The 25,250-nt window shown below is 38.4% G+C and overlaps 1 protein-coding gene across 3 annotated transcripts in view; it reads left to right on the forward strand.

Annotated features, from left to right (window-relative positions):
- NCK2 (NCK adaptor protein 2) overlaps positions 1-25,250 on the forward strand; it is an 87,642-nt gene that overhangs the window by 53,113 nt on the left and 9,279 nt on the right. For 2 of the 3 annotated variants that reach the window (XM_076360038.1, XM_076360046.1), the window contains exons 3-4: positions 1,881-2,122; positions 22,897-23,618. In XM_076360038.1, the coding sequence (XP_076216153.1) occupies positions 1,897-2,122; positions 22,897-23,618 (948 nt within the window). In that variant the 5' untranslated portion in view covers positions 1,881-1,896. Of the gene's footprint in view, positions 1-1,190; positions 1,211-1,880; positions 2,123-22,896; positions 23,619-25,250 lie in introns of those variants that run through there. The other variant, XM_076360054.1, reaches the window with a different exon arrangement.

Raw genomic sequence — 25,250 nt, forward strand, 5'->3', positions numbered from 1 at the left:
GTGTTTCTTCTCAATTGTTCAAAACATCGTAACTTCTTTTTGAATTCACCTTGGGGCTCTCAGCTATGCAAACTCACATTTGAATCATATTTTAATTGTATGTTCCTTTGTGTTTTATAATTGGAAAATGAGAACTTAAGTCTGTTGAGTTCAGCTTCAGATTTTCAAAAACGTCGTCCCACCTTGGCCATGAGGGGTGATGTTACTGGTGCTTTCCAGAGTTTGCTGTCAAATAGTTTAGCAACCATAGCTCAACCCTATATGATGTTCTCCTGGAAACAAAAATGTTGATAAGAGGAGGCTATTAAATTATAATAGAGTCCACTATTGTGTCTTATGATTATAGATTAACTTTAAATAAGGAAGACACTTCTTTTTCTTTGAAAGAGTAGACTGCTGGACTGTCTAGCATGTAGTTCTCGCAGCTTGTACTGTAGCTGAAGGGAGAAAGTGTGTGTGCATGTGTTTACAGACTGCAGAAGGAACCCTTTCTGAATATAGGTGATACAACTTACATGCTGAACAGAATTTCTGAATGAGGTTTGGGGTTTTTTTTCCATTATCTTTCTGTCACATAAACTATTAGGTATCAGAGTTCACAGGGTCGTAGACTGCTAAGAACTAGGCAACAAAGTCAAATCATGTTAAAAAGATCCTTGGACATTAATAGTTTGAAGTACTCTGGGACCTTTTTCTACTAATCTGTAATTTAAAGGAAATCTACAGCTTTTACTTAAAAAAAAAAAAACTGCTACATTGATTTTCAAATATATTCTCACCTCCCACTCTCTCCTGTCCTCCTCCACTTCCCTCTCCCCCAAAAACCCCTGGCAGCGATTGGAAAATTTTAGGTAAGCCCTCAGAATTTAGAGAATAAAATCAACATGTTCTGTTTGCCATTATAATATGTTTGAATGTCACTGGTACTGGCATGGGACTTCTCCTTGCACACTATTGCACTCCCTCACATTGTTCGCAGTAATTACTGGGATGTGTAGGAACACGTGGAGGCATGCAGCTGCCTTTATGCAGCTGACAAATAGCTTTGGAAAAGATTGTTCTTGTTATAGGTAAGTAAAAAAAGACAACTCATTCAGTCTTAACAGAACTCTGGATACGTTTCGGGTAGGGAAGAAATGAAATGCAATCAAGGGAAGCGCAGTGGGTACTCTTCTCCACCCTGCTGACTTGCGCCCGGTGCAGGACTGCGGTAAGCTGGGATCTTCCTGGGAGTGAAGGCTTCTCCTAAAATGCAGTCTTGTGCTGCCTGCACAAAACATTGTGAACAAAGGTGTACTAAAGACAGTGCCCTCTTCTTGGTGGCAGATTTCCCTGCTGAGTTACATTACTTCTTGAAGTATTTTTAACTTCCTACTAAAAAAAAGATGGGTAACTTTGTTTAAACGTAGAAAACTTACAAATAATACGTTAGTATGAGGATGAGGAACTAGGGCAGAAGGAAAAGATATTTTTGGAATGCTGCTATTTTTTTTTTTCTCAGATCAGAACTTTGAATGCCAGGTGTGAGATAGTTTTATAATGCTATATGCAAAAGCTAGATGGGTTTTATAAATTAGCTTTGTTAATGTCTATCTGAATAATATTTTATATACATTCAGAGGAAGTGAACGTAATACATAATGACTAGAATTTACTATCAAGGTGTTGCCATATTTTAGTGGCAGAAAAAGCAAGAAAGGTCAATATGACTTCCTTTATTTTTACAGGAGGAGTTCCAGTCTATGAGGTTTTTCTCTGTATGGCTTTCTCATTTTTCCCTGCCCTTTTCTTGCTTGTTTCAGAAGAACTCGAAGAAAAAAACTGAGTAAGAATTGCGTGATATAATTTACTGATGAGCATGTTTTAATATTTTGTTGCAGAAGGACTCCATGAAAGATGACAGAAGAAGTTATTGTTATTGCAAAGTGGGATTACACTGCACAGCAGGACCAAGAACTTGACATCAAGAAAAATGAGCGTCTTTGGCTATTAGATGATTCCAAGACATGGTGGAGGGTAAGAAACGCGGCCAACAAAACGGGATATGTGCCATCAAATTATGTGGAGCGAAAAAACAGCTTGAAGAAAGGTTCTCTGGTTAAAAATCTAAAAGACACATTGGGTAAGTCCTTTTGTATTTTGGAAGAAGTTTAGTAGACTTGATGGGTTTCAGATTGGGAATGTAATGTCCATATAAATATTTTTTAACATGCTTGTTCGGATTTTCTTAATCCTTAGTTTGAGGTGACATGGTGGATGATTGAGGGAGAGAGTGGGAGTGGGGGGAGAATCGTGGAAAAATCTGTAACAGGTTTTCTTGTATCACATCCAGGAGAATAAGATGTTATTTTTGTTCCAGTTTGTCAGAGGTTGTGTATTTTCAGTGGCTGAAGAACTGTGTTTTCATTGAGATATCAACTGCTGAATCCTCTCCTCTCATGCCAAGTCCTCTCACTCAGAAATAGAAGGATGTAAACTGGATTGTTCAGCATAGCTATCGTAGCAAAGCTAAATCACTTTATGAATGGGATTGCACATAACCACATCGTATAATGTCAGGGGTTAAGTTTCTGTGGTCCAAGATGTTCCTTCTGCTTCTAGGTCCTTAATATGTACTGTGTTTTATACTTGCACATAAATTCTTCACAACAGTGTATCATACATATAAAATAATATACCTTTGAAAAATTGAGTATATTTTGAAGAAATATATTTGAAAGTCAGGTGAAATGAATTTTTTTTTCTTTATTTTTGCAATGATTTTTAATGACTGATTAATTACTAAAAAGTAAAGGGCTTTGCATATGGCTAGAAAAGGTTAAACATAGCAACAAGTGATCATTTTACATATAGAGGCAAAAAAAACCCTACTAGTGGTATTTTAGGATGTAATGAATAAAACAGACATGCACCTGGAGGTGTTTTGAGGTTGGTTTTTTCTTGTGTTTTGGTTTTTGCCTGTGTTTTGCGAAATCTTAAATAGGGAAAACTTACTCTGTTGCAGTTTGCTGTAGAAGATACTGACTCTTCAACAGAAAAATTAGAATTTGGGATGGGACTTGTTAGAAAGCAAAAAGGTTCACTTAAAAATAACATGGCAATAGCTTGTGTAGGTTTATCGCAGGTGTCCTGTGCTAGTGTTGTGTCTAACAGGTTAGGTTTCTTGGTCACTTCTTCATTACCGTGTCCTCCATTGCTGAGCTGCCACAAAGTACATGGAAATTGAGGACTACAGGAAGGATGGCAGGCAAACAAGGTTATCACAAGATTTACCATGGTAATATTTGAAACCATAGGCCTTTCTACAGGTACTCTTGGAATATACTCACCACAGTGCCAGCAAATGTGATTATGCCTTTTCAAAGATTTTATAAAGAGTAAGCTCCAACATCAATTAACTAGTTAAAATGAAAATCCTGGTTGTGACTTTAAGCTCCTTATATATGGATTTATGTTGTTTAAAATATATATATTTTGTCTAAAAGCTACTTTATGAAAGGATTGCGTTTCTGTTGTGATAATATAACAATTGTTTGTGTAAAATGTGGACAGTATTTACTTGATGTAAATAAACACATTTTTATTTATATCCAACAGAAATGTGTTTAAGTGAAGGAACAGAGACGTGTCGTAGCATATATGCATGTTTACCTCCTTGATCTTACCAAAGCTGCATGCTGGAGGGTGCTTCACTTCACTATGGTGGTGACCAGTGAAACGGTGTGAGAACAAAATTTGGTGGTTTCATGGCTGAGCCTTCACTAGTGTCGCATCTTCCAAACCTCAGCCTTTTGCACGCATGTACATGGGTTTTTAAGTTCTGAAGGACCATTATTACAGTCTGCTGATTCCCCTGTACCTTTTCTAATAGTTTTCCTGTGCGTTGTTTGTTCAGCTGAGGCAGAAAATACCATGCGGCGGAGCCTAGCTTTTTCTTTTGCAGCAACCACATGTACCTGCTAAGCATACAGAGTGCAAAGCACCTCTTTTATGCTCGTACATCCTGTGACAGTAAGAAACTGCCTAAGCCATACCTAACCCACAAATTCACTCAGGATATTCTTAACACCCCCCCAAAAAAGTTGGTGCTTAAGAGTATTCTTTATTTATAGTTTAAGGGCTGTGAACTGCTTAGCATAACGAAACTTATGTCTGTGCTGTGCACCACGTAGCTGTACAATTTTCTTTTTGCCTTTCCTGAGTCGGAGTCCTCAGCTAAACTACAGTCTTTAAGCCTTCCTTGCCTTGCTGTACAGTAATTTCCCATTCAGAACAAGGAGAGCATGTGTCCTTCCTTAGAGGATCCTTTGTTCTGAGTGGCCATCAAGAATGCACTTCTTTTTTTTTTTAAACAAAAGCTTCCAAATTGCAAGGCTGATGCTTGATCTAGTGAAACAGCTTTTGAAAGTTTTGCTGTGCCCAGTGAAACAAGTTCTTAAGTTCTCTTTATAGAAATAAGTCTAATGTCTCATCAAACACGCCTCTCCTAAGATCACAAGAAAACTCACATTAAAATACCCGCTAACCCAGCACAGATGGGAATGGCGGTCATGAGTATTAGTCCTTAAACCAAATCTGTTTCCAACTTTGATCTTGAAGTTATTACCAAAACATCAGGTACTGAAAAAGTCATTTAATAATCAGGCAATAATTACTTATAAGTCCTGTGAAATCTCAGGAGAGAAACAGCAAGCTCTTAGCTGCTTCCAGTGATAAGGCTAGCGGGCTTTAAAGAGAGGGACCCTCTGACATACCTGGACCTACCTTTCATACTTGCAGCGTTCCAGCAAACGGTTGCTCCCATGGAGATGCACTTTTCCCTACCTCTTCCTTAATCAGTTACATTTCCTTGTGTTCAAACATATTTCATCTGAAAGCATTGTTACCGCACAAATGATGTGATGTGTTGTCTATGTGATTGCCCATAGCTATCTGCCACTCTTGTGCTTATCCACAGTAATTACCGGTGGTTGATTTATACTTACGTCCAGATATTCAATAAATATGAAAAGTGCCAGCCATAGTTCAAATTGTGGCAGACCCCATAAGAGCTATTACTATTTAATTAATAGTCCCCATAGTTGGCTGTTGAAGATGCATCATCTAAATAGTTCTTAATCTTAGTCTGTGTTCTAATGAAAGTTTATGGCACCAGTTAATACATCGGTGTCTCGTACATAAAAACCCAAATACACCACACAAGTTGACTACCTTTACGAAGTTGCCTTTATCAGGAAAACTTTTAATCTCATCAGAGAATGAAGTCATGCCTGTTTGATGCTGAAAACTAATTTTCCCGGAACTCTGTTGACTGTCATTAATTGAATCTCAGCCCTTGAATACTTTATTAATAGAATCCCATCAGCTTTACCGTTGTTTGGCTTGGGGTTGGTGAAAGGTTAATGGGCATGTGGGTACCTAGAACATGTAGCCTGGTGGTTTAAAACATCAGCCCGTTTTCAGCAATGTCTTAAGGCTTCTGGAATTTCCATTATATTTCAGCATTTTTGGAAAAGAACATAAGCAAATAAAACGTGTTCAGAGCCAGTGCTTTTAAATGTGTCGGGTGCATATTAAAATGCTGATTAACACTTGTTTAGCATACGTTCATTAAATCAGTTACTTGTGGACTGAAAAACAGCTCACCTCAAATCTCAGATGACCCCCAGTAATTTCTGAAGAGATACTTTTGGATCTTCCTATATCTTTTTACAAAATAATAGCCTTTTCTGCACCATTCACTTTGTCTTTCCCCTTCTGAGGGCTTACTCCGTTATACTGTGTTTTCTTTTAGTCCTGTCATCAGGGAATTTTTCCAAAACTTTTAGCTTTCCTTAAGTAACTTGGAGACATTTTGATACTTGTAATTTTTCTATTGATGGCTGGCTGTTTTTATCATTTTTCTGTTTGATATACATTACTTCTGTGTTCTTCAATCTCTTTCTTGAGTGAACTCTAATGAATACATAGCTATGACGGCCCGGTTTTAATTATGGAAATGTAGCGTATAAGCCACCTATTAAGTATTTTGAATGATTCATCTTCTCATTCCCCTTTTTGTCTTAACTGAGTGATACTATGAGTCAAAAGTTAATGGCAATTTAGCCATTTCAAATTACTGTCTTCTGTTTGCGCACATTGAATGAAATCTGGTAATTATTACTATTCTTAAGGCAAAAGCCAGCTTCCAGGCCTGTGATTAAAATTTCATCTTCATTCATTATAATGAAGTTTAAAATAGTTTCCTTGTATAGTATTTCTTTTGTAGGGAGGGTATTTTTTTTATACATTTTGATTAAGTCTTACTAAGCAAGAGACCTCCAGCATGTGTCTTCCAAACTCTAATTTTCTGTAATATAATTCTTCCTATGCACTGGGGGTGGAAAGGAATTTCCATACCCACTTGGATGGAGCGGGTGTTTGCCAGCACCAGCCCCAGAGCTGCCTCTGAGCACGGCTCCACGGGTTTCCCCTTCTGCAGCAAAGATGATCTCTACGCTTGCTGGCTCATCTCTGTCATGCTGAACTGAAACCTTATCTGAAGGAAGCAAAAAATAATTAAGGAGTCAGTTGTTTGTGTAAGCAAAATAAAACTTCTGCATTTTTTCCATCCCTTTGCAAGTCATTTTCCTGGCAGCAGCACAACCCCCAGGCAGCAGCGTGCCACGGGTGACTGATGCGTGTGATCCAGCAGCAGGGTGCCATTTTCATGGGAATCCACGATTTTCCAAACGTTACTGCTTCTGCTTCACAACCAGCACTGCATAATAGGGATTTCTTAAAGGTGTCCGGTCTTGCTCCGTGTAGTGAACAACCACATAAGAAACCTTGAAGACATTTCCACTCGGTTCTTAGTGTGGGTTTTTGAACAGATGCCCAGCAAAAGAAAGAAGGTTTATTAAAAGGTATTGAAAGAGAGATTGGACACCAAGAATACGGGAGATGTGTTTGCAAAATGTGTAGGAACAATAGAAACACTAGAGATGAGTGTTGGCAATGATGGCAAATAACAGTAATCTCGATAACACTGCACAGAGATGTTTAAGTTGCACGAGACTCTTCAAATGACTTATTAAGCTTCCGTAAGTCAGCAAAACATTTCAGTAACGTTTTAGTTTTAATTCACTCTGTGCCAGATTTTCACGTGGAAAGTAAGAATTGCCAAGTGAGATGTAAAGTACAGAAACCAGCCCTTCCTTGCATCACTGTGCCTAGTACATTATTTCAGAAGTGTTGTGAGCGTCCAGGAGTAACTCCTGTGTTCATCAGCCTCCACAGTGTCTACCTGGGTCAATCTGTAGATCTGTGCAGCAGTTCCTGAGTGCTATATATACTGTCGCTTCCAGGAATCAACAGTTTTACACCTCTCTCCTTCCCCCCTGGTTATTTTATTTATGAGTTTTTTCACATTTATAACTTCACATTTTCCCATTTGAGAGCTACTTAATACTACCTTCACCATGCCTTTCCGGAAATTGCCAGGGAAGTTAGCTCTTTTTTCTTTAAACAGTCACTGCTTAGTAACAAGCAGAAATGAGGAATAGGTCATTTTTTAATGCAATGTTTTCTTTAACATTGGAAAAAACTGCTGGTTAAGAGGTTTGGTGTACTTCCTTTTTAGATACAAATACTTCAATTCAAATTTAAACTATTACCATCATAGTTCTGCATAACATGGTCATGAAATCTCATTCTCCAAATAAGTCATTAACCTTTAACTTCTGGTGTGTGGGATAGTGGTCTTTATTTTTTTATTTTGGTTTTGAGGATTTTTCCTTTTTTTAATATCTTAGTGGACCAATTTTGGTAGTTCTGACATGGTATGTCTAGTAGATCTAATTGTACAAGGTGGTATTCTGACATTCATCAAATTGCCTCTAAATCTTGTCTTGAGTACTGACATTTGATCACTAAAGTCTTTAACTGGTGAAGGTTACTGGTGAAGGTATGACTAATTGTTGTGGGTTTTAACTGAACTTTCTCCAGTTCTTTAGCACTAGTTTTTAAAAGTGTAATCATGAGAAACATACACATTATTTCTGGCACAGTAGTAGTTATAAAGTGAGTCTTCCATACTCTTTGCTTGATGACTTTGTGTTTATCAGCGAACTGCCTTAGCCATATTAGCTGCAAGATCACAGATTAAATCAGTAATATGACCAAGTGCTAGTTTGAAAATATTTCTATTAGTTCTTAATTAGTTGTTTTCAATTTTAGTATTTTCTGGACACCATATGGGTGTAAAATTTACTACAGAATGAAAGAATGGTGGAAATAAGAATAAATATGGTATCATTGTATAATAAGTACACTGTTGTATAGCACAGCCTGTTAAGCCTTGTAGAGCTCATGTTAATAAAAACAGAGCTGCCTTATAAGACAAACAGAAGTTACTTTAATCTCTTTAGAACTTCAGGTTCCCGACGTTGTTGGACTTCCTTGTCACAGACCTGTAAAAAATGCTGGTCTTTCCACTCAAGAAATTTAATAAATTTGGTTTAAAAAAAATAAATAACCAACCAACCAACCTTCAGAACTTTCTACAGTATGTAGCTACTTGTCAGATTATTTATCATATAAAAAGATTTCTAAGAAGGAACGATATGAAGTCTTTTGTGTTTAGCCACGCATCTCTAGTTGAAATTAGCAGTAAAATCCCCTTGTAGGAATTCAACACAAATAAAAGTATTTTTCCTGTGTCACTTTATGTTGCTTTGAAGCTTTCTAGCTTGTCAGAAAATGTGGGCATGACAGTAGTGGCATGTCTGTCATGTCTCTTGGAGGACTAGATGAGGGTAAGTTTTCTGTACTGGCACTTTCAAGCAGTCAATATACAGGAATTTAAGTTCATCTTTATAGAGAGGAAGTAGTTGAAGTTTTTATATACAGCACAAATTCTTGCTGTGTTTCCTAGAAGCTGTGTATTAAAATAGCTTATTCCATGGTTGAATTTGTTCAGCAAAACCACTTTTTCTGCTGCGCTTCATCCTGCTTTTTAGTTGCATTGCTCAAAGTAAGCATGTTTGTTTGTGGGGCAGGGTGGCAACAGTGGTGACTCTTCGCCAGTGACGAAATTGAGGAACATGGTCTTGTGGTAGTGAGAGAAGCTGATGGGAGCTCTGTTTAGGTGTGGTGTCTTTGGTGTTTTTTTTTTTTTTAAAAAGCTGGAACAATTGCATTTCTTCCATCTTCACAGTAATAATAGATCAGTCTGGTTGCATGGATTACTGTCATTAGATGCTGAGAAAGGAGAAATGGGAGATGATCACAATGATTTCAAAACAGAGGGAAGAGATTTCTTCCATTCCCATCTAGAGCATGTGGAGTTAGGAGCTGGCAGTGCTGATACCACTGGAGTGGTAACAGATGATTTGTGTAATAAGGAATTAAAATGCTTTGCTACTTTCCGGAAACATATCTGCCTCATGGTCATCATCAAAACCTAGACTTAGCTTAAGCGGCTGTTTTCAGTTCATTGATGATCTTTGAAGATCTAGAGGCATATTCAATAGCAGTAGCTCTGCATATGGAAAATGATACAAGAAGATAGTGCTGACACGGTAGGGTCTGCTATCTCACTATCAATTTGTTATATACATAATGGAAGAAGAATATATTTTGAATTAGTGTTACTATTATGGATATTAAAATAGTTACCCAGAGTGCAAAACAAACTCACAAATTTATGGTTACAGACCTATTGTAAGCCTGTAAAAATTTAAATAACTTTATGCATATCAACTATGTCCAGTGAAAGTAATATTAAAGGAATTCAAGTCTCTGCTTTGTGGAACTAAAATCAGACTTTCTAAAAAATACCGTGTTATAAGTTGTAAAGGAACATGTGCTTAAGAAGGAAAAAAAAATCTGAAATTGCAGAGCAGACGAATGCAAAAAAAAAAAAAACAAAACCCCAAAAGAAAATGAAACACAAATTTCATGCTTTTTTGTTACCTGCAGCAAAAAGACTTGAAAGCAAAGAAAATTGGTAAATATTCTGGAGAACTCAAGGTACGGAGTAATGCTTCTTTTACTGCTTGATAAAAGACTTTCTCTGCCTGATGTATGCATCAGGCACTTTATCTGATCCGAGGTGAAAAGCCAAAAGCAGCAGTGCAAGCAGAACCTGCAGCTTGTTGCAGTGCCCCCAGTCTCCAGTGTTGGCTGGTGATGGGAGCAGAAGTTTGCTCTTTTTTCAGTTTACAATTGCATGTATTATATTCTGCTGAAAGTTTGTCTTATGTGAATTATTTATTAGGGTGGATTATTTAAAGGATTTGCTGCTTCAAGAGTTTGAAACAAACATATAATGGAAACCACGATGTGTCCTACCTTTCAGCAGATTTTTCTAATATGATGGTTGCAGTAAAATGTTGCAAGGCTGAAAGCATAAAGAAATCTTGCTGGTTTTAGTCCACGTTGAGCGAATAAATTTGTTCTTTGTATTGTATTAGAAGTTTTGTGTAATAGGTACTTCTCTCCCCCTTCCCCATGCAGTGTGTGTGTGCTTGGAGGTACAATTTGACATTTACAGATTGCAGAACGAGCCTTTATTTTAGTCATAATTAAGTTTTGAAAAGATAAAAGGATCGCCTTAACTCAATATGGCTGCGTGTACTGGTGTCTTTGGTGGTATTACTTCCCTCAGCTGTCACCTTTGAGGACCCTTGGTTTTGCCCCTCTCGGAGCCAGTTATGTTTCAACATGTAATCATGTTTGGCCTTAGGGCAAGCCCAAAAATTGGCTCCCAAGGTAGTTTCATCGTTCCCTATTAAAGAGTCACCCCATTGCCGGTAGCTCTTCCTACACCCTGTTCCAGCCGTGGAGGCAGAGCCTTTTGCTCTCTTAGCATTAGAAGTTTGTGCCTGAACCCTCAACTCTTTTGATGTTTCATTTTTTTCATAGAATAAAATCCTTTAAGCAATCTGCTAATTATGTCTCTTCTTCTGAGGCAGCGAAACTAGAGTACGTTTTTTCCAAGTAGTGTCTTGTACAGGATTTCTTGCGTTGTGTTCCCTTCTGTCCTCCTTTCCCTCAGGTTCTTGGGAGGACCCAAGTCTGCTGAGGCAGCAGAACTGGGGCGGCAGTGTGGGTCACCACATTGCACCCTGCTGCCTGGGTTGGACCCTTCCCGTAAGCATGTACTTATGAGGGGATGTAGTGACCACAGTTCTCCAGAAAATGTGGTCTCTGTGTACTCTGTGTACTGTCTCCTCCTTTAGCTTCACGTCCTAGCGCATGAAGGTGGTAGCAGAGAAGAAACAGTCAACAGCAGCTGATTTTGAGGTCTTGAGTATACCTTGTTTGGTATGTATAGCTGGGTCACCCTTCTAAAGACTAAACTAAGATAGCTGGCAAAAATCAATAGGCTGTGTATGTACTCTCAAGGACACCGTTTTCCAAAGAATTCCAGTGACTCAAAGGACAAGTGATTTTTCTATATTGAAGTGACAGTGGCTGTTCTTCCTGCCATCTCAGCATCATCAGGGGATTTCCTCTCATTCAGATGTGGGTATTTCCTCCAATATGCATCCCTAAATAATTCTTTCAATATTACTGGATCTTTCTTTTTGAGGCCTTGGGCTGTCTTAACATTTGCTCTTCCAGGGTCTTTTGGAGTATAAATTTTTTTCTTTTTCTCTGTGTGGTCCCACTCAGGTTCCATTGCTTTCTGTTTCTCAGGTGTTTTGAACAATAGGTGGCCATTCTGTGACATGTTTTCGTACTGCACAAACAAAATTTCTATATTAGCATTCACGTCAAAGAAATTGGGCTTTGTCTTAGAATGTACAAGAGAAATTTCCTTCCTTTGTCTGAGTCTCAAAAATGTTTTGTTTTGTGGAGTGCGTCCATAAAACAAGAGTTGAGATGCATGCAATGAACGCAGACACCCAGCATAAACCTGCCAAGTGAGAGAAAATGCACACCTCTGTTCTTTCTAAGGAGGAGGGTTCCAGTGGCAGAGATGGCTTTCTTCAACAGTAAACATGATTGTTTACTGCCAAGTAGTTTTTGTGGTCTCGGCAAACAGATTGGGACAGACACCGCTCTTAATGTGAATGGGTGGTCAGGTTGGCCAGGTGGACATTCAGGGGTGCTGTTTCTACTAGGTGACTATTTATAGCTGTATTTTGCACCAGAAAATTGATTTAGGACTTTGGCTGTAGACCGTCTAAACTATATACACAATCATTGCCATCGCTCCTGTTCAGCAGTCTTTGGGACCTTGTAAATGAAAGAAAATGGAAAGTGAAAGAAAAAAGAAAGGGTAAATGTATTTTGATGTAGTGAAAATGCCGTTGTTCTTGTACGTGGGCTCTACCAACTTACAAACCTGTAAGATATTTTTTAATTGTTCATTCAGGAAGTTGTTCTCCAGAACAGGAGCTAAATTTATTACTACATTACTTACTAATTCATTATTGAGTTTTAATCTACAGAAGAAATGGTTTTAGTTTGTGTGAGTTGTGGGGTTTTGCGTTTTGGCTGTGAGGGCCAAGCCTCAGAGGAGATGGGCTGTTTCGTTAAGCGAGCCATTTTCCCCTGTTACTTCCCCTTCAGTGTTGGGGAGGTCTGGTTTTGCATGTAGTTGCAAATAACCTGAGAGCCCTTGATTAATGAAGCTATGGGCATTGCAATTCAGCGAGGAAGTTAGTAAAGAAAAGGTAGTATTTACTTTGCTTTCCTTTCCTAAAAGAAGCTTTGAGTAAAATTGCAGTATCTATGACAGGCTTTTAAGGAGTTCTGATGTTTCCAAAGAAAAAAGTAATAAACACCTCGGATTTTCTTGGAACATGGTATTTAATGTTTGAAAACATTAGTATAGTATAGCATTGTTGTTCTGACCTTACAGTAGAATTACTAAGGCTTTACAGCATGCTTGGTGTTGGTATGGGCCAACTAGAATAAAACACTATAACCTCAAAGAGTAGCTGACCACGTTACGTTCAGGAAGGACTATCTTGAGCTTTTTGATGCCGAGAGATTGCCCTTCTTTAGTCAGTGTTTGCATCATTGTCTTCTAATGCATTTCTTTCTGTTGAGGGACTGTATAATTACTGCTTTGTAATTTGTCTGTTCAGGTTTGGGCTTGATGATCTGAACTTCAGTCTGTATTTGTAACACCTATTAAGCCTTTCCTTTTCATGTACAGAGTTGAGGGCGAATTTGAGAAGACAAGAAGTTGAAAAGACCAAGTTAGTACTATAATCGCACATATCCAAAGTAGAATGGTTCCGTCTCAGTTATCTGGAAGAGTCTTTAAATTGGAGGGTCATCATATTACATCCATGGTAGCCTACTTTGTACTTGCTGTATTATTTATTTTTTAAAAAATAAAAAATTGAGTGGGTTGGTGTTAGCAAGTTGGATTTGTATGCAAAGCTGTCCCATGCACCTCTTTTACTTCATATAAATGCGGGATAGCTAAATATCAATCTTCTTTCCATCAAATGCTGGAGGAGGAGGGGGACATAAGCTGTTGTATACTTACTGAGGGACAGGAGCATGTATTGGGGTAGACAGTTTGGAGTTCCTCATGCATATTAGGGAATTCTTTGTCAATATTCTGTTAGTGTTCATGAAGGAGAGGCAAAATGGTGTAGCTTTTCTTCTCTACATCAAGGGAACAGAAGGCACTGGGAAGTCCTACAGGGCTACTGTGCCTTCTCCCCATACTTTATAAATCTGTTCTTAGAATGATAGGGCTGTCTTAGGTTTAAGGGAGTCCTGGTTATTTTTTCTTATCGGGGTATCCTACAAAATCGAGAGAGCATCATTAATAAGATTACAAAGTAGGTGGAAATATCTTTAAATGATCTCTATTTGAAAGCAAAGACTGTGTATTTAAAGCAAGCTGTCTTCAGTTTAAATTTGTAGACAGAAATTGGAACCATAGATCTTGAGAAACCCCATTCATTTTATATGCCTTCTATTTGAGACCGAGACAGCCGTTTTTCTATTCCATAGGGTATTTAAAATCCCAAGGCCATTTTAAATTTGGCTAGTAAGACTTCATCTGCTTCACTTTTCCATTGGAGTAAGAACATAGACGAGGCGGTTGATGGAAGCCTTTGGATCGTGTGTTTGACGCCTTTGGAAAAACTCTGTCCACATACGTCCCTGTAGTACATCTTTCCTTTTAACCTCTTGCTCTAAAATGCTCTGGGTACAGGCAACTCGTTATCTGGTACTGGAATTTGAATGTACCTTTCCTGATAACAGATAGGCATGTTTAACACAGTCTAAATTACGAGAATTAATGCAGCAATTGTTTTTAATACAGTTGTTGAGTTCTTTATGGAAGCCTCCATGCCAAATAATGTTTGATGTATGGGAAACTTTGACACTACTTTTTCCTGTATTTGAAAAACATAGTGATAAAGCAGCCTGGTTGTCGAAATGTCGGAATGTCACTTTGACATTTAAAGAAGAGTTTCCATTTTCTGATTTGTTCTGTTGTGGCTTTTTTTGATATTGGGCTTCTTAGAGAAGATACAAAAAGACATTAATAGAGCCGTAAGGCTTCATTTCTGTATCACAAATGCAGTTGAAGATTTCTGGAATTTATAGCAGTGTCCTTTAAAGAGTGCTACTGGTGGAGATGTTGCTTCCAAAATACTGGCTATCCCATATGGGTCTTGGCCTTTGAACGTTCATTTGGAAACCGGATGTGTAGGTGGAGGGGGAGAAGAAGGGATGGGAGGTTGCAGACTGAAAATGTGCAGAAATGTTTGCTTTTTCTTCCTATCTAACAGAAGAAACTTCAGTCTGCTGAACTCCTTTTTAATAAAGAAGCAAAGACAAGTTAATTTAAAATTTTAAAAATAATAATGATAAATAATATAAAGCTAAATGAATGATCTGGACATTCCAGCTGTCAAGAAGTTATGTGTTTATCTCTGTATTGGGTGAATTAATTACTTAATTTACATAGTTTTATGTTTTTTCTTAAGAATTTTCCTGAAAAGTTAATTACTTCTTTCTTAATACATCTTTTTTGTTTTAAAAAAGACACTGTACACTTTGCATACTTATTAACTGTATGCATTAATATGCAATATAATTCAGAGCCTTAGTATTAGGACATGAATAACTCATTTGGTAAACAGAAAAGGATCTTTTTTTTTAACTGCATATGTGTGAAGCCAGATGGACTTGCAATTCTATTAAAATGCATAAGAAAAATAATGATTTTAAGTATCTTAAATAAAAATTGGCTAAAATGTTGAATAAATGTTACCTCTAAATAAAAATGCGTTTTAATAAACTTGCTTGTTTCTGCTGCATCTTACACAAAACACTTGATTAGTAAATTGAATGAGAATTTCTGGTTACCTTGTCTTTGAAGATTTTTAGAACTGGGAGAGCTGTTCTGTAAAATTTGGTTTTATATTTGGTGGAGCTAAAACATATTTCCGTCTCAGCTGAAATTGATTTCTTAACTTTTTATATAAGTTACTAAACTTAACAGAAATTATTTAAAAAATGTTTTTTCTAACTCTTTCAAAGATGACTCATTCAGTATTTGAACAAGCTCTTGCCGTAGGTATTTATACCGGGAGTTCTCCTAGCTCACTTGTTTGACTTCCTTAAATTTATCAGCCTCAAACTTGTTTTGCTTGAATGTTTCAGCTGTTTAATGGAAGTTGTCTTAATAGATTATAGTAATCTTAAATTTTTCAGCTCTGGAGTGCTGTGTTTCAATTTGAATTATAATGGGTTTATTTTTAAAGAAGAAAAACATTATTTTAAAAATCTGATTAAACTGAAAATATTTTCATAAAAAACGTAGCGTACTTATGCTCTTTGTGGTGGCTTCTATGATCTTTTTTTTTAACCATAAAGCTAGTAGTACTGTTTAAAACATTTTACTCTAGAAGGAGGGTACACAAATTGAGATGCATTAAAATTGGTATGAAAAATTGTACAAGTAACTGCTTTGGTTTTTGTTTGTTTGTTTTAATTCAGAGAAGAATGGCCAGTAATGTAAAGAACTTTCAGCTACTGGGTAATTTGTAATGCTGATGAAAGATCCTTTTTTAAATTATTTTCCCCATAAATAAATTTTCAAATACTCATTCATGTTATGTTTAAAACCCATACTTTGACAGCCTGCGTGAGAGTTGTGGCAGCGTGAATAAGATTTAAGGCAGAAACTGAAGGAACCGTCTCCCAGAATTTTCCCCCTTTTTCCTCCTCTTCTCAATACCTTCGGTTTTTTGTATTAGTTGGTTTGATACCGAATAGCTGCGAACTGAAGTGCTGAAGTTGAGCATCGTGCTGAAAGGCGTTGCCATCCCGTGCAAACTGGGAAGCTGGGCAAGGGTGTTATCACATGCAAGGAGGGAGGCGCTAAGCCCCGCAAACCACAACCCCAGCACCGTGGCCGGGGGCTGAGGGGCACCGCGGTGCTCCTGCTGACCCATCAAAATCAGCCCGGCGTTGCATTCATCTCGCTGAAATCATGTCAGCTAGTCAGATTTTGACAGAACCGTGCATCACGGGCTGATTTTTGGGTACTAACCTGATTGCAGAGCAAGTCTCTTTGGGGAAGGCATGGCCGGTTTGGGCAACTTGGGGGCTGGCGGGGAGCCAGGAGGTGGGAAGGCAGGGATCCTCACTAGCCCTGCCTGCCTTTCCAAGTGGGCAGAGCATCACGTTTCTGTTTCTGGAGGATTTAAAAAATAAAAACAGCTACAAAATTTAGTTGAGAGAGATAAAAATGAAATATACTATTTTTTACCCACCTTTGTTTTTGACTGCACAGAAGTGTGGTTTTAATTCAGCTCTAGCATCAGTTCCTGTGTTTTGACTAGGTGATACAGCATAATTTAGTTTTTTTATTGAGAAAAAGCTTATTATATTTGTAAATAGACGATGAAATAAAGTAGCTGGCAGTATTTGATGTACTATTAATTCAAGATATCTATTTGATGACCCTTATCATTCTTGAGTTAATTTTTTGCTGATTTACAGCTTTGTAATAATATATAATAACTGGTGGAAAACTAATTTCAAACATAAAAGGTTGAATACATGATACAAAAGTCAGTTCTGACTTGTTATGAAAAAGAATCTATTAAGATATGTAAATGTAGCAATAAAAGAAAATACTAAAAAGTTGATTTTCAAATTGCCACGGGGAGAGGGAAGGTAACAGCATTACTCAGCAGCATTTGTTATTATATTTCCAGCTGTATATTTAGACTTAAAACTAGCTACTCCAAAAGTGATACAGGATATCTGAAGGACACCATTTAGTAGAAATCTAGTCCCTTAAAGAGGAAGTAATTTCCAAGAACTCAGTTGTATTGAGACGCTTTTGTTGTTGGTTTTGCAGTGGTTTTTATAGTTTAAAGGTCACTTACTTTGGTGAGGGGGGGTGTCCTTCCTCAATTGCTCTCGATATTTTAGTAAGAAGTTGTTGGAGGCTTCTTAGGCAGTTGTATCTGGTGTATTTAGTGGCATGGTCTCTTTCATTGAGTTATTCTCTTTTGGAAATTGTTTAGTGTTGCCTTTATGATTTCTCAAAGCAATACAGTTTTCTTGTATTGCACCTTTTTTCTGAAAGGCCTTTTTTTTTTGTCCTATGAATTTGATTTGATGCGCAGGTAAGCTACAGAAAGTATTTTTGCTCATGATTTATGTATGAAAATCAGAGAAGGTTTTAGAAAAGATAGGTTGGGAGAATTCAGATGACACTAGTTTCACTTGCCAGCTATTTTTCAGAAATTGGCTTTGGGTATTGGCTGACTTTTTTTTATATACAGAAGATGGGAGAATGGAAAAGTCAGTAAGCTGAGGTATCAGATAAACTTAAAATTCCTTTGGAAAAGAAACGCAACTGTATTTAGTCTATTTAAAGTTAAGCTACATATGAGATGTAGTAAATTTAGGGAGTAGTCTTGGAAGGGGGATGCTAGACAATTTGACTGCAAATATCTTCAGTGTTTAGTGCACGTTACTCTTAAATAGAACTTAATAAAATAAATGTGAGTATGGATAAGCCTGCGGAGACGCATTATACAGCCACATCAGTGAATCTGTTCTTTCACCTCTGGGGATGAGCAAAAGCAGTTAAAATACAAAATGTGGTTACTCATCAGCTTCAGGCAAGGACACCAGCTCGCAGGAGCATGGAAAGACTCATCAAGGAAGTCTTCCTAAAATTAGGAAAAGATATCTGTTTTGTAAATGGGCTTTTTTTAGTAAAGGTAGTATGTAATATAAACCATAATTAGCAAATGGAATATGAATTTTTACTAGTGGCTTCTATACAAGTGTGTGTATGTATTTGATAAAGTAAGTATTAGGATAAAGTTCTAGAGATAATTGAACTTGTTTATCCTAAGCACCAATTTTCATAAAGATCGTAGCTACGCAGCCTTGTTTCAGTGCCTTCACTGAAGGCAGAGGAAGGAGAGAGAAATCCTTCTTTCGGTTTTAGCAGGAGAAGGCTGGGCAGTCGGGGCATCTGTGCTGTCTGACAGGCGGCCAAGCTTTGGGCCAGGAGCGTGGCCAGCATGGCAGAAGACATAGGTAAGGGTAGGGGAACTGGCGCTATCACAGCGTCGGGCCAAGGGGGAGTGACCAGAAGGAAATTCCACCACTTTGAGGTTTGTGGTTGGGGGGAGCTCAAAACACTTCCTGGGGGAGCTTAAGGAGCACAAGGTGGGAAGGCTGGAAGTGCTGCAGGGAGAGGCATTGGAGGCGCGAGCTGGAGGGCCTACAGGTACAATGGGAAGGCCATCAGGGCGACAAGCTGGTAACGAAAGGGTGCAAAGCTGGGGTTTGCACAATGGGGACTTAAGAGACAGGAAGCAAATTCATAGGAAACTGGTCTTCCTTCAGCCTGCTGCTCACAAAACAAGCTATTCTTTAGAGCTACAACTGAGCGAGGGAAGGAAGAGGGCACAAAGTAATGCAGGAGGCACATTTCTGAGTCTCTCTAGGACTAACCTCAGGGCCAGAGGATTTCTTTCACTGCAGAGAGAAGGAGGATTTGCAGTGGATCCCTTCTCTGGCAATGATGCTAACCAGTTGTTTTTTTTTTTTTATCTCAGCAATATATCCACCTAAAAATTAAACCTACTCACATCACTTGGCAACTTGTTTGTAGGAACAAAAATGAACTAGTTTGGTGTGGGTCAGCTACAGATTGTGAACAGTGTTATTTCCTATGAGACGCTGTAACATAAAACAGCTTTCTGTTTATGCTTTATGCTTTTGCTCCCACTCTTTTCCCCTCACTTGAAAGCTAATCCATTGCTTTAGGTTTCTCCTTACGACAGCTAGTTATATTACAAAAGATTATGGCTTCAGGTGAACTGTAACCAATGAGTCAGAATGGGAAAATACAGTTGCATTTCACTAGTAGATAAGTTTTCATTAAAACAAAGAATAAAAATGCCAAAATTATGACTGCAATCACAAGTATATTTGACTCTTCCAAATGTGACTCCCAAAGTACTTGAATGTTTTGTTTTCCATGGAATTCCTTACATGGGTTTCATTCCATTTGGACACAAGAATAGGGATACCCTTACAAATAGTAGTAAGTGAAGAGTGAACATTTCTGTTAGTAGTGAGTAATGGCAGTGTTTACTCTTCCAGAGATGACTCATGTAGATTGTACTTTTTTTTAATGGAGTTGTGATTTTTTTCATAGATGCATACAAAGTTTAAAATCATCCTAACTTTATTCTTGCTTAGCTATGACCAGCCATCCTACTAAATTATATTTTTAGACTTGTTTCCTAAGGAAGTGAAGCTTACACTAGTCATGCTGTCACAGTCAGCTGTCATCGTCCGTCCATCTGTCCACCCTTGATAACTCAGCCAATTTTAAGCAAACTTGACAGACTGGCAGAGATAAACTAACTAGTTTTCTCCAACTCGGTGCCTGGGAGGGTCATTGCTGGTGTCCCTCACCAGAGGAGAAGCCAGAGCAATCCCAGCTCTTTGCTCAGTCCAGGCAGGGCTGAAAGGCAGCGGGGCGCTGGGCACCGTGCTCGGCTGGCCAGCCCAACGAAGGTAGGGAGGGCAACACCAGGGGAGATGGAGTATACTTTGAGGGTAGTTTGGAGATTGCAGTGGGGAGCTGGAGGTATGAGAAGGATGTGGGGATGCGAAGGCAGTCATATGGTAAGGGGGCTTATTGTGGATCCTGCAGGAGATGGGGGGGGGGGGGGCAGAGGAGGAGTAGTGCGGCAGGAGGTATAAGGAGAAAAACAGGAACAGATTTCCTTCGTTCTGCTCATGGAACAGCTTGTTTCCTCTTCTGTCATAGACACAGTTATGAATGTTGTAACCTCACAGAAAAAATGAGTGTTAGATAACGTTGTGCATGCCCTTCGCTGTGCTTGGCTGCAAATGGGTCTCTGCATAGTTAGTTACCTTGGTCAAACCAGCTTGAAACACAATCTTTGGTGCACACTGCTGCTATTGCAAAAGGCTAATCATTACCAGGCTATCAGCCTTAAAAAGTTTGGTTACATTAAATGTTAAGCTTAAACTGAAGAGCCCCAACTGCCTTTATTGATAAAGAAAAAAAGTGAAGTTTCTGATTTTTTTTTTCCTGTGTTGTTATGGTTTGTGTTGAATGGGGAGGATAGAAAGGAACATTTAAAACATCAGACGCAGCATTGGAAGGTTTGTGCAAAAAGATGCAACTTATGAAACTCAAAGGGAAAGAAAGAGCTTGGATGATAACCTTTTGCTAAATGTTTAGACACCTTTATCAGACTTCAGATTTTTTTTTTTTTTTTTTGAGAAATGTGTTTCTTTCACCTGTTTGTCAACAATTTTTTCCTCTAGATACTTCAGTCTATGGCATTCTCTTACCATACTACAGCCCCATATCTCACAGTTATCTCTCTGCTCTGATTTTCAACTAGTTTTCTCCTGGCCAGCTACTTCATCATCTGCTGGGTTTTTTTTATTTTGTTAGTTCTTCTGCTCTAATTCCAAGAAGCGGTGCTGCATATCTCCATTACAAAGCACATCAAAACCTAAGCTTTTAATCTGGAAGGTTCAATTTCAGTGTAGGGCTTTATGTAGAGTGAATCTATTGAAATACAGTTGCTTGTTTTCCATGAAACAAACAAGTTGTGTTTGTTTACATCACCCTAATTTAATGCTCCTTAGTTCTGATACATCCTTGTCTTTTGGTTGAAAATGATCTCTAAACTGATGAAAATTTCCAGTCTTGGCAGAGATCAGAGCCTGGCCAGCTTCCGACTAGCGCTTGCTTGGACACTCTTTTCCTGCGATTGTCTCCCCTAGTACAATAAGCTTCTCTCCCTCATTTTGCCTGAAAGTGCAGCCGCTGGCTCTCGGCTGAAATGATGTAGTTAGAATGACATTAGGATGTAAGTAGGCTCCAGCAGGAAGCAAGGAGCTGCTGGGGAAGGTCAGGAAACACTTTAGGTTCATCAGAATTTTCTGCCGTCTTCTGAGACCTTAAAGACTGTATTAATTAATTTATTTAACCCTTCTAGTTAGCAATCCCTGCGTGGTTGCGTGTGCGCTGTTTGTGCTGTACAGCTAACCCTGTGAAATAAACCAGGTAGTTTTGCACTGAACAAACAGCTTTGCTGAGGCTATTAATTGTATATGCATGTACGTATATGTGTGTATATATATTAAAAAAATGAATGCACTTTTCAGCAGTGGAGTGGCCAGATTAAATAGTCCTGGATTGTTAAAAATGAAATAGCATGCATCTCCTTCTGTCAGATTATTTGAAGAAACAAAAGCAAAGTCCTATTTTTTTTTTTTTTTTTCCATTCAATCTGCCATAATCAGCGTGTACTCAATTGTGTCTCAAGTGAATCTCTCGCCTGCCAGCAAGGCTCTAGGAGCATGGAGAAAAGTACAAAAGCTTCCATTTCAGTCTTGGTTTTTGCTTTCTGTCCCCTGCATGACATTTTGGGTGTTGCTTGGTTTGTGCTGTACTGAGACTTCATCTTTTGTTTTCTGTTCAGAACTTTTATAAGTGAATTTCACAAGAGAGGGCTACTTGTTCACTTTATCTTTCTGTTTATGTATAAGCTTAAGCAGTCCTTGCTGCAAAAGTTTGAAAAGTACACCAAGTGTGTTGTGCCGTTTTTCTTCCATATTTAAACAGACATTAGCATGGTTCCTCTACTTAAGAGAAAAAAAAAGTTATGTATTTAATGTTATTGTTGTTCCTTCTGTACATTGTATTTCATGCTATAGTTAAAGCCACGACAGTACATCAGAATTTACAGATTATAGGGGAACGTATGCAAATGCTCTTCCTCACCGTCAGGTTTACGCTTTTATAATACGTGACGAAATGTAGATGAAAAAGGAGTGGATTTCAAAAGGGGGCTTGCAGTTGGAAGGAGTTGCAGCTGTAGCTGCCTGGGGACTGACTGAAGAATGAAGAGAGCAAAATGTAATCTGCAGAGAAACTTAAGCTTTTATTGCTGTGCTAGTTTATTTTTGTAGATTTTCTTTCATGTTTTGCTTGAGCCAAGTTAAAGTCATCACTAAAATTAAAAGGCATGATCATTTGGCTGGATTTTTAAGAGACACAACAGCAAGCTGTGCAACCGTTCCAGTGATTAGCTGTTCTCCTAGCGAAGAAACCACTGTTTTTAAGCATGTTAAAACTCTGGTACTTCTGGGAAGGGAAGGGAGCCATTGTAATGCAAATTGCTCCTTACTTAATGGTACTTACTTAACATCAGCTGGATGTTAAAGATAATCTCTTAAAGGTGTTGCTGTTTCCTGACTATGTAGTGTTACAGAAGAGATCTCCATTTAGCAGTGTTGTTAAAGTGACGGAGGAGCGTGTCACCAAATCCAGCGTTTGCAGTCTGGGGACAAGCACTCCGAGTGATCACTTTACGTTTCTCTCTTCAACAGGTTTGGGAAAAACCAAGAGAAAGACAAGTGCGCGAGACGCCTCACCCACTCCTAGCACGGACGCAGAATACCCGTCCAACGGCAGCAGCGCCGACCGGATTTACGATCTTAACATTCCAGCCTACGTGAAATTTGCCTATGTCGCGGAGAGGGAGGATGAACTGTCCCTCGTTAAAGGCTCCCGAGTGATTGTCATGGAGAAGTGCAGCGACGGCTGGTGGAGAGGTAGCTACAATGGACAGATTGGCTGGTTTCCTTCGAACTATGTGGTAGAGGAGGTTGAGGAGGCAACTGCAGATTCACCCAGCTTTCTCAGCTTAAGGAAAGGCGCTTCCATGAGTAACGGCCAGGGCACCAAAGTACTTCACGTTGTTCAGACACTGTATCCATTCAGCTCCGTCACAGAAGAAGAGCTCAATTTTGAAAAAGGGGAAACGATGGAAGTCATTGAAAAGCCAGAAAATGACCCAGAATGGTGGAAATGTAAAAATTCCAGAGGGCAAATTGGTCTTGTTCCTAAAAACTATGTAGTAATCATTAGCGATGGTCCTACCATTAACACTTCCCATCCGCCTCAGATAAGCTACACGGGACCATCTTCGACAGGACGGTTTGCTGGAAGAGAGTGGTATTACGGGAACGTTACCCGGCACCAAGCAGAATGTGCCCTGAACGAAAGGGGAGTGGAAGGAGACTTCCTTGTTAGAGATAGTGAATCTTCGGTAAGTGGTACTCAGCCCTGCAGGCTTTGTAATACCCGATGCTTGGGTTAGCAAGCATGACAGTTAATAGCTTCCCTATCTGTAGTAAAGGGCTTTTCACCCTTAAAGAAGCAAGCAACGCTTCAGCGTTACCAACCGATACGCTTTACTGCTTGTGAGAATTGGTCTGTTACTGAAATACAGTGACATTTACACTGAAATTTAACAGCTGTGGTCTGTATTAGCCAGGGTTTTTTAATTAGTGGGCAAGCAAGTAAATATTTCGGGCTTCAACTTGACTTTGCATGTGTTCTTCATTGCAATCCTCCTCAAATTTACAGCTCTACAAGAAAAAATAATTCTTGTGAACGGCAAATTTGGTCATTAATTTGATTTTAAAGCTAATTTCAAATGGGATCTTTGCATTGGCCAGTTTTGTTCTGCTTTTAATTGAATAATAACACAGGTCCTTTAAACTATTGGTTAAGATCCCATTTTAATGTATTTCTGCTCTACTTAGATTATTTAGGTTGTAATAAGGTAAAGTTATTATTGTATCTAATTGTTACGATTATGATACACAACAGAGACGGTCAAGTCCGCAGCTCATGCTTTGTAAATTGAGCCTTGATGACATCAGAGGGATATAAGTAATGCTGATTAGGGACCATTGTAATTCTGAAAGTTCAAATTTAAAATTGCACTGAAAGGCCTTTCGTGTATGCTGAGGCCAGAGAATTCATAGTTAAAGCACTCAAAATTTAATTATCCCTTGACTGTGATTTTGAAAAGGTGACAGATCTTAATAATTCCCTAATACATCTTTCAAAAGCTACCAAAAAAAAAAAAAAGAATCAAATCTGAATTTGTGATGAGGGCTTTTCTGCATTTATTGTTTCAATTGTAGGGCCATTCCTTCATGGAATTGTTGTTTAGTAGATGTCTCCATCTAAGTATTTTGTTGCTTCATGTATAAAAATTCAAAATTAATATGGATATATTAGCTCAGTCTTCTAATTTGAGCGTACGGTACTACTAAAATAAGTATACCTTATACAGCTACGTCCATCTATCTCTAGGCCATATTTGTATCAGGTTTCACTGTGCCCATATTGTGGGCTATCCTGGTTTACAACGTAGATTGTGAATAAAAACTAAAGCAGTGTCAACTGCATATAGTTTGAGCTGTAATATATTTTTTAAAAGGTTTCTTGACTAACTGATGTCTTCAGAAGGCTGTATTGATGGCATTTATCACTTCTGGTTAGAACTTGTGATATTCTTTATCGTAATTGCTTATAAATTGGGGGAAAACTGTTCCCATATGCTGTTCCTCGTGTAAATGATTTCAGTAACTAGTCAGTAGAAGGTGTTGGCATGACTGCATGCTGGAAAACAAAGAATTTGCTTTAAGGGGGAGAATTAAGCTTGAGCTCAAATCTGGAAGTAAAGATCCTTTTAGCTCCTCATACTTTTTTAGAAGCATGTTTCACATTTTATTTGCTGATTCTGTTCTTCCTAAGTTACAATTTCAGCTACTCAGAAGAGGTCCCAGAATGAAGTAAAAATCTGAGGTAGTATTGAGGCAGATTCATTAGGTAGTGCATACTAAAGGATACTCTTTAGCGGACAAGCAACTAAATATTTCAGGCT

Source organism: Aptenodytes patagonicus, chromosome 1 (genome assembly GCF_965638725.1).
Source record: "Aptenodytes patagonicus chromosome 1, bAptPat1.pri.cur, whole genome shotgun sequence".
Lineage (NCBI taxonomy): Eukaryota > Metazoa > Chordata > Aves > Sphenisciformes > Spheniscidae > Aptenodytes > Aptenodytes patagonicus.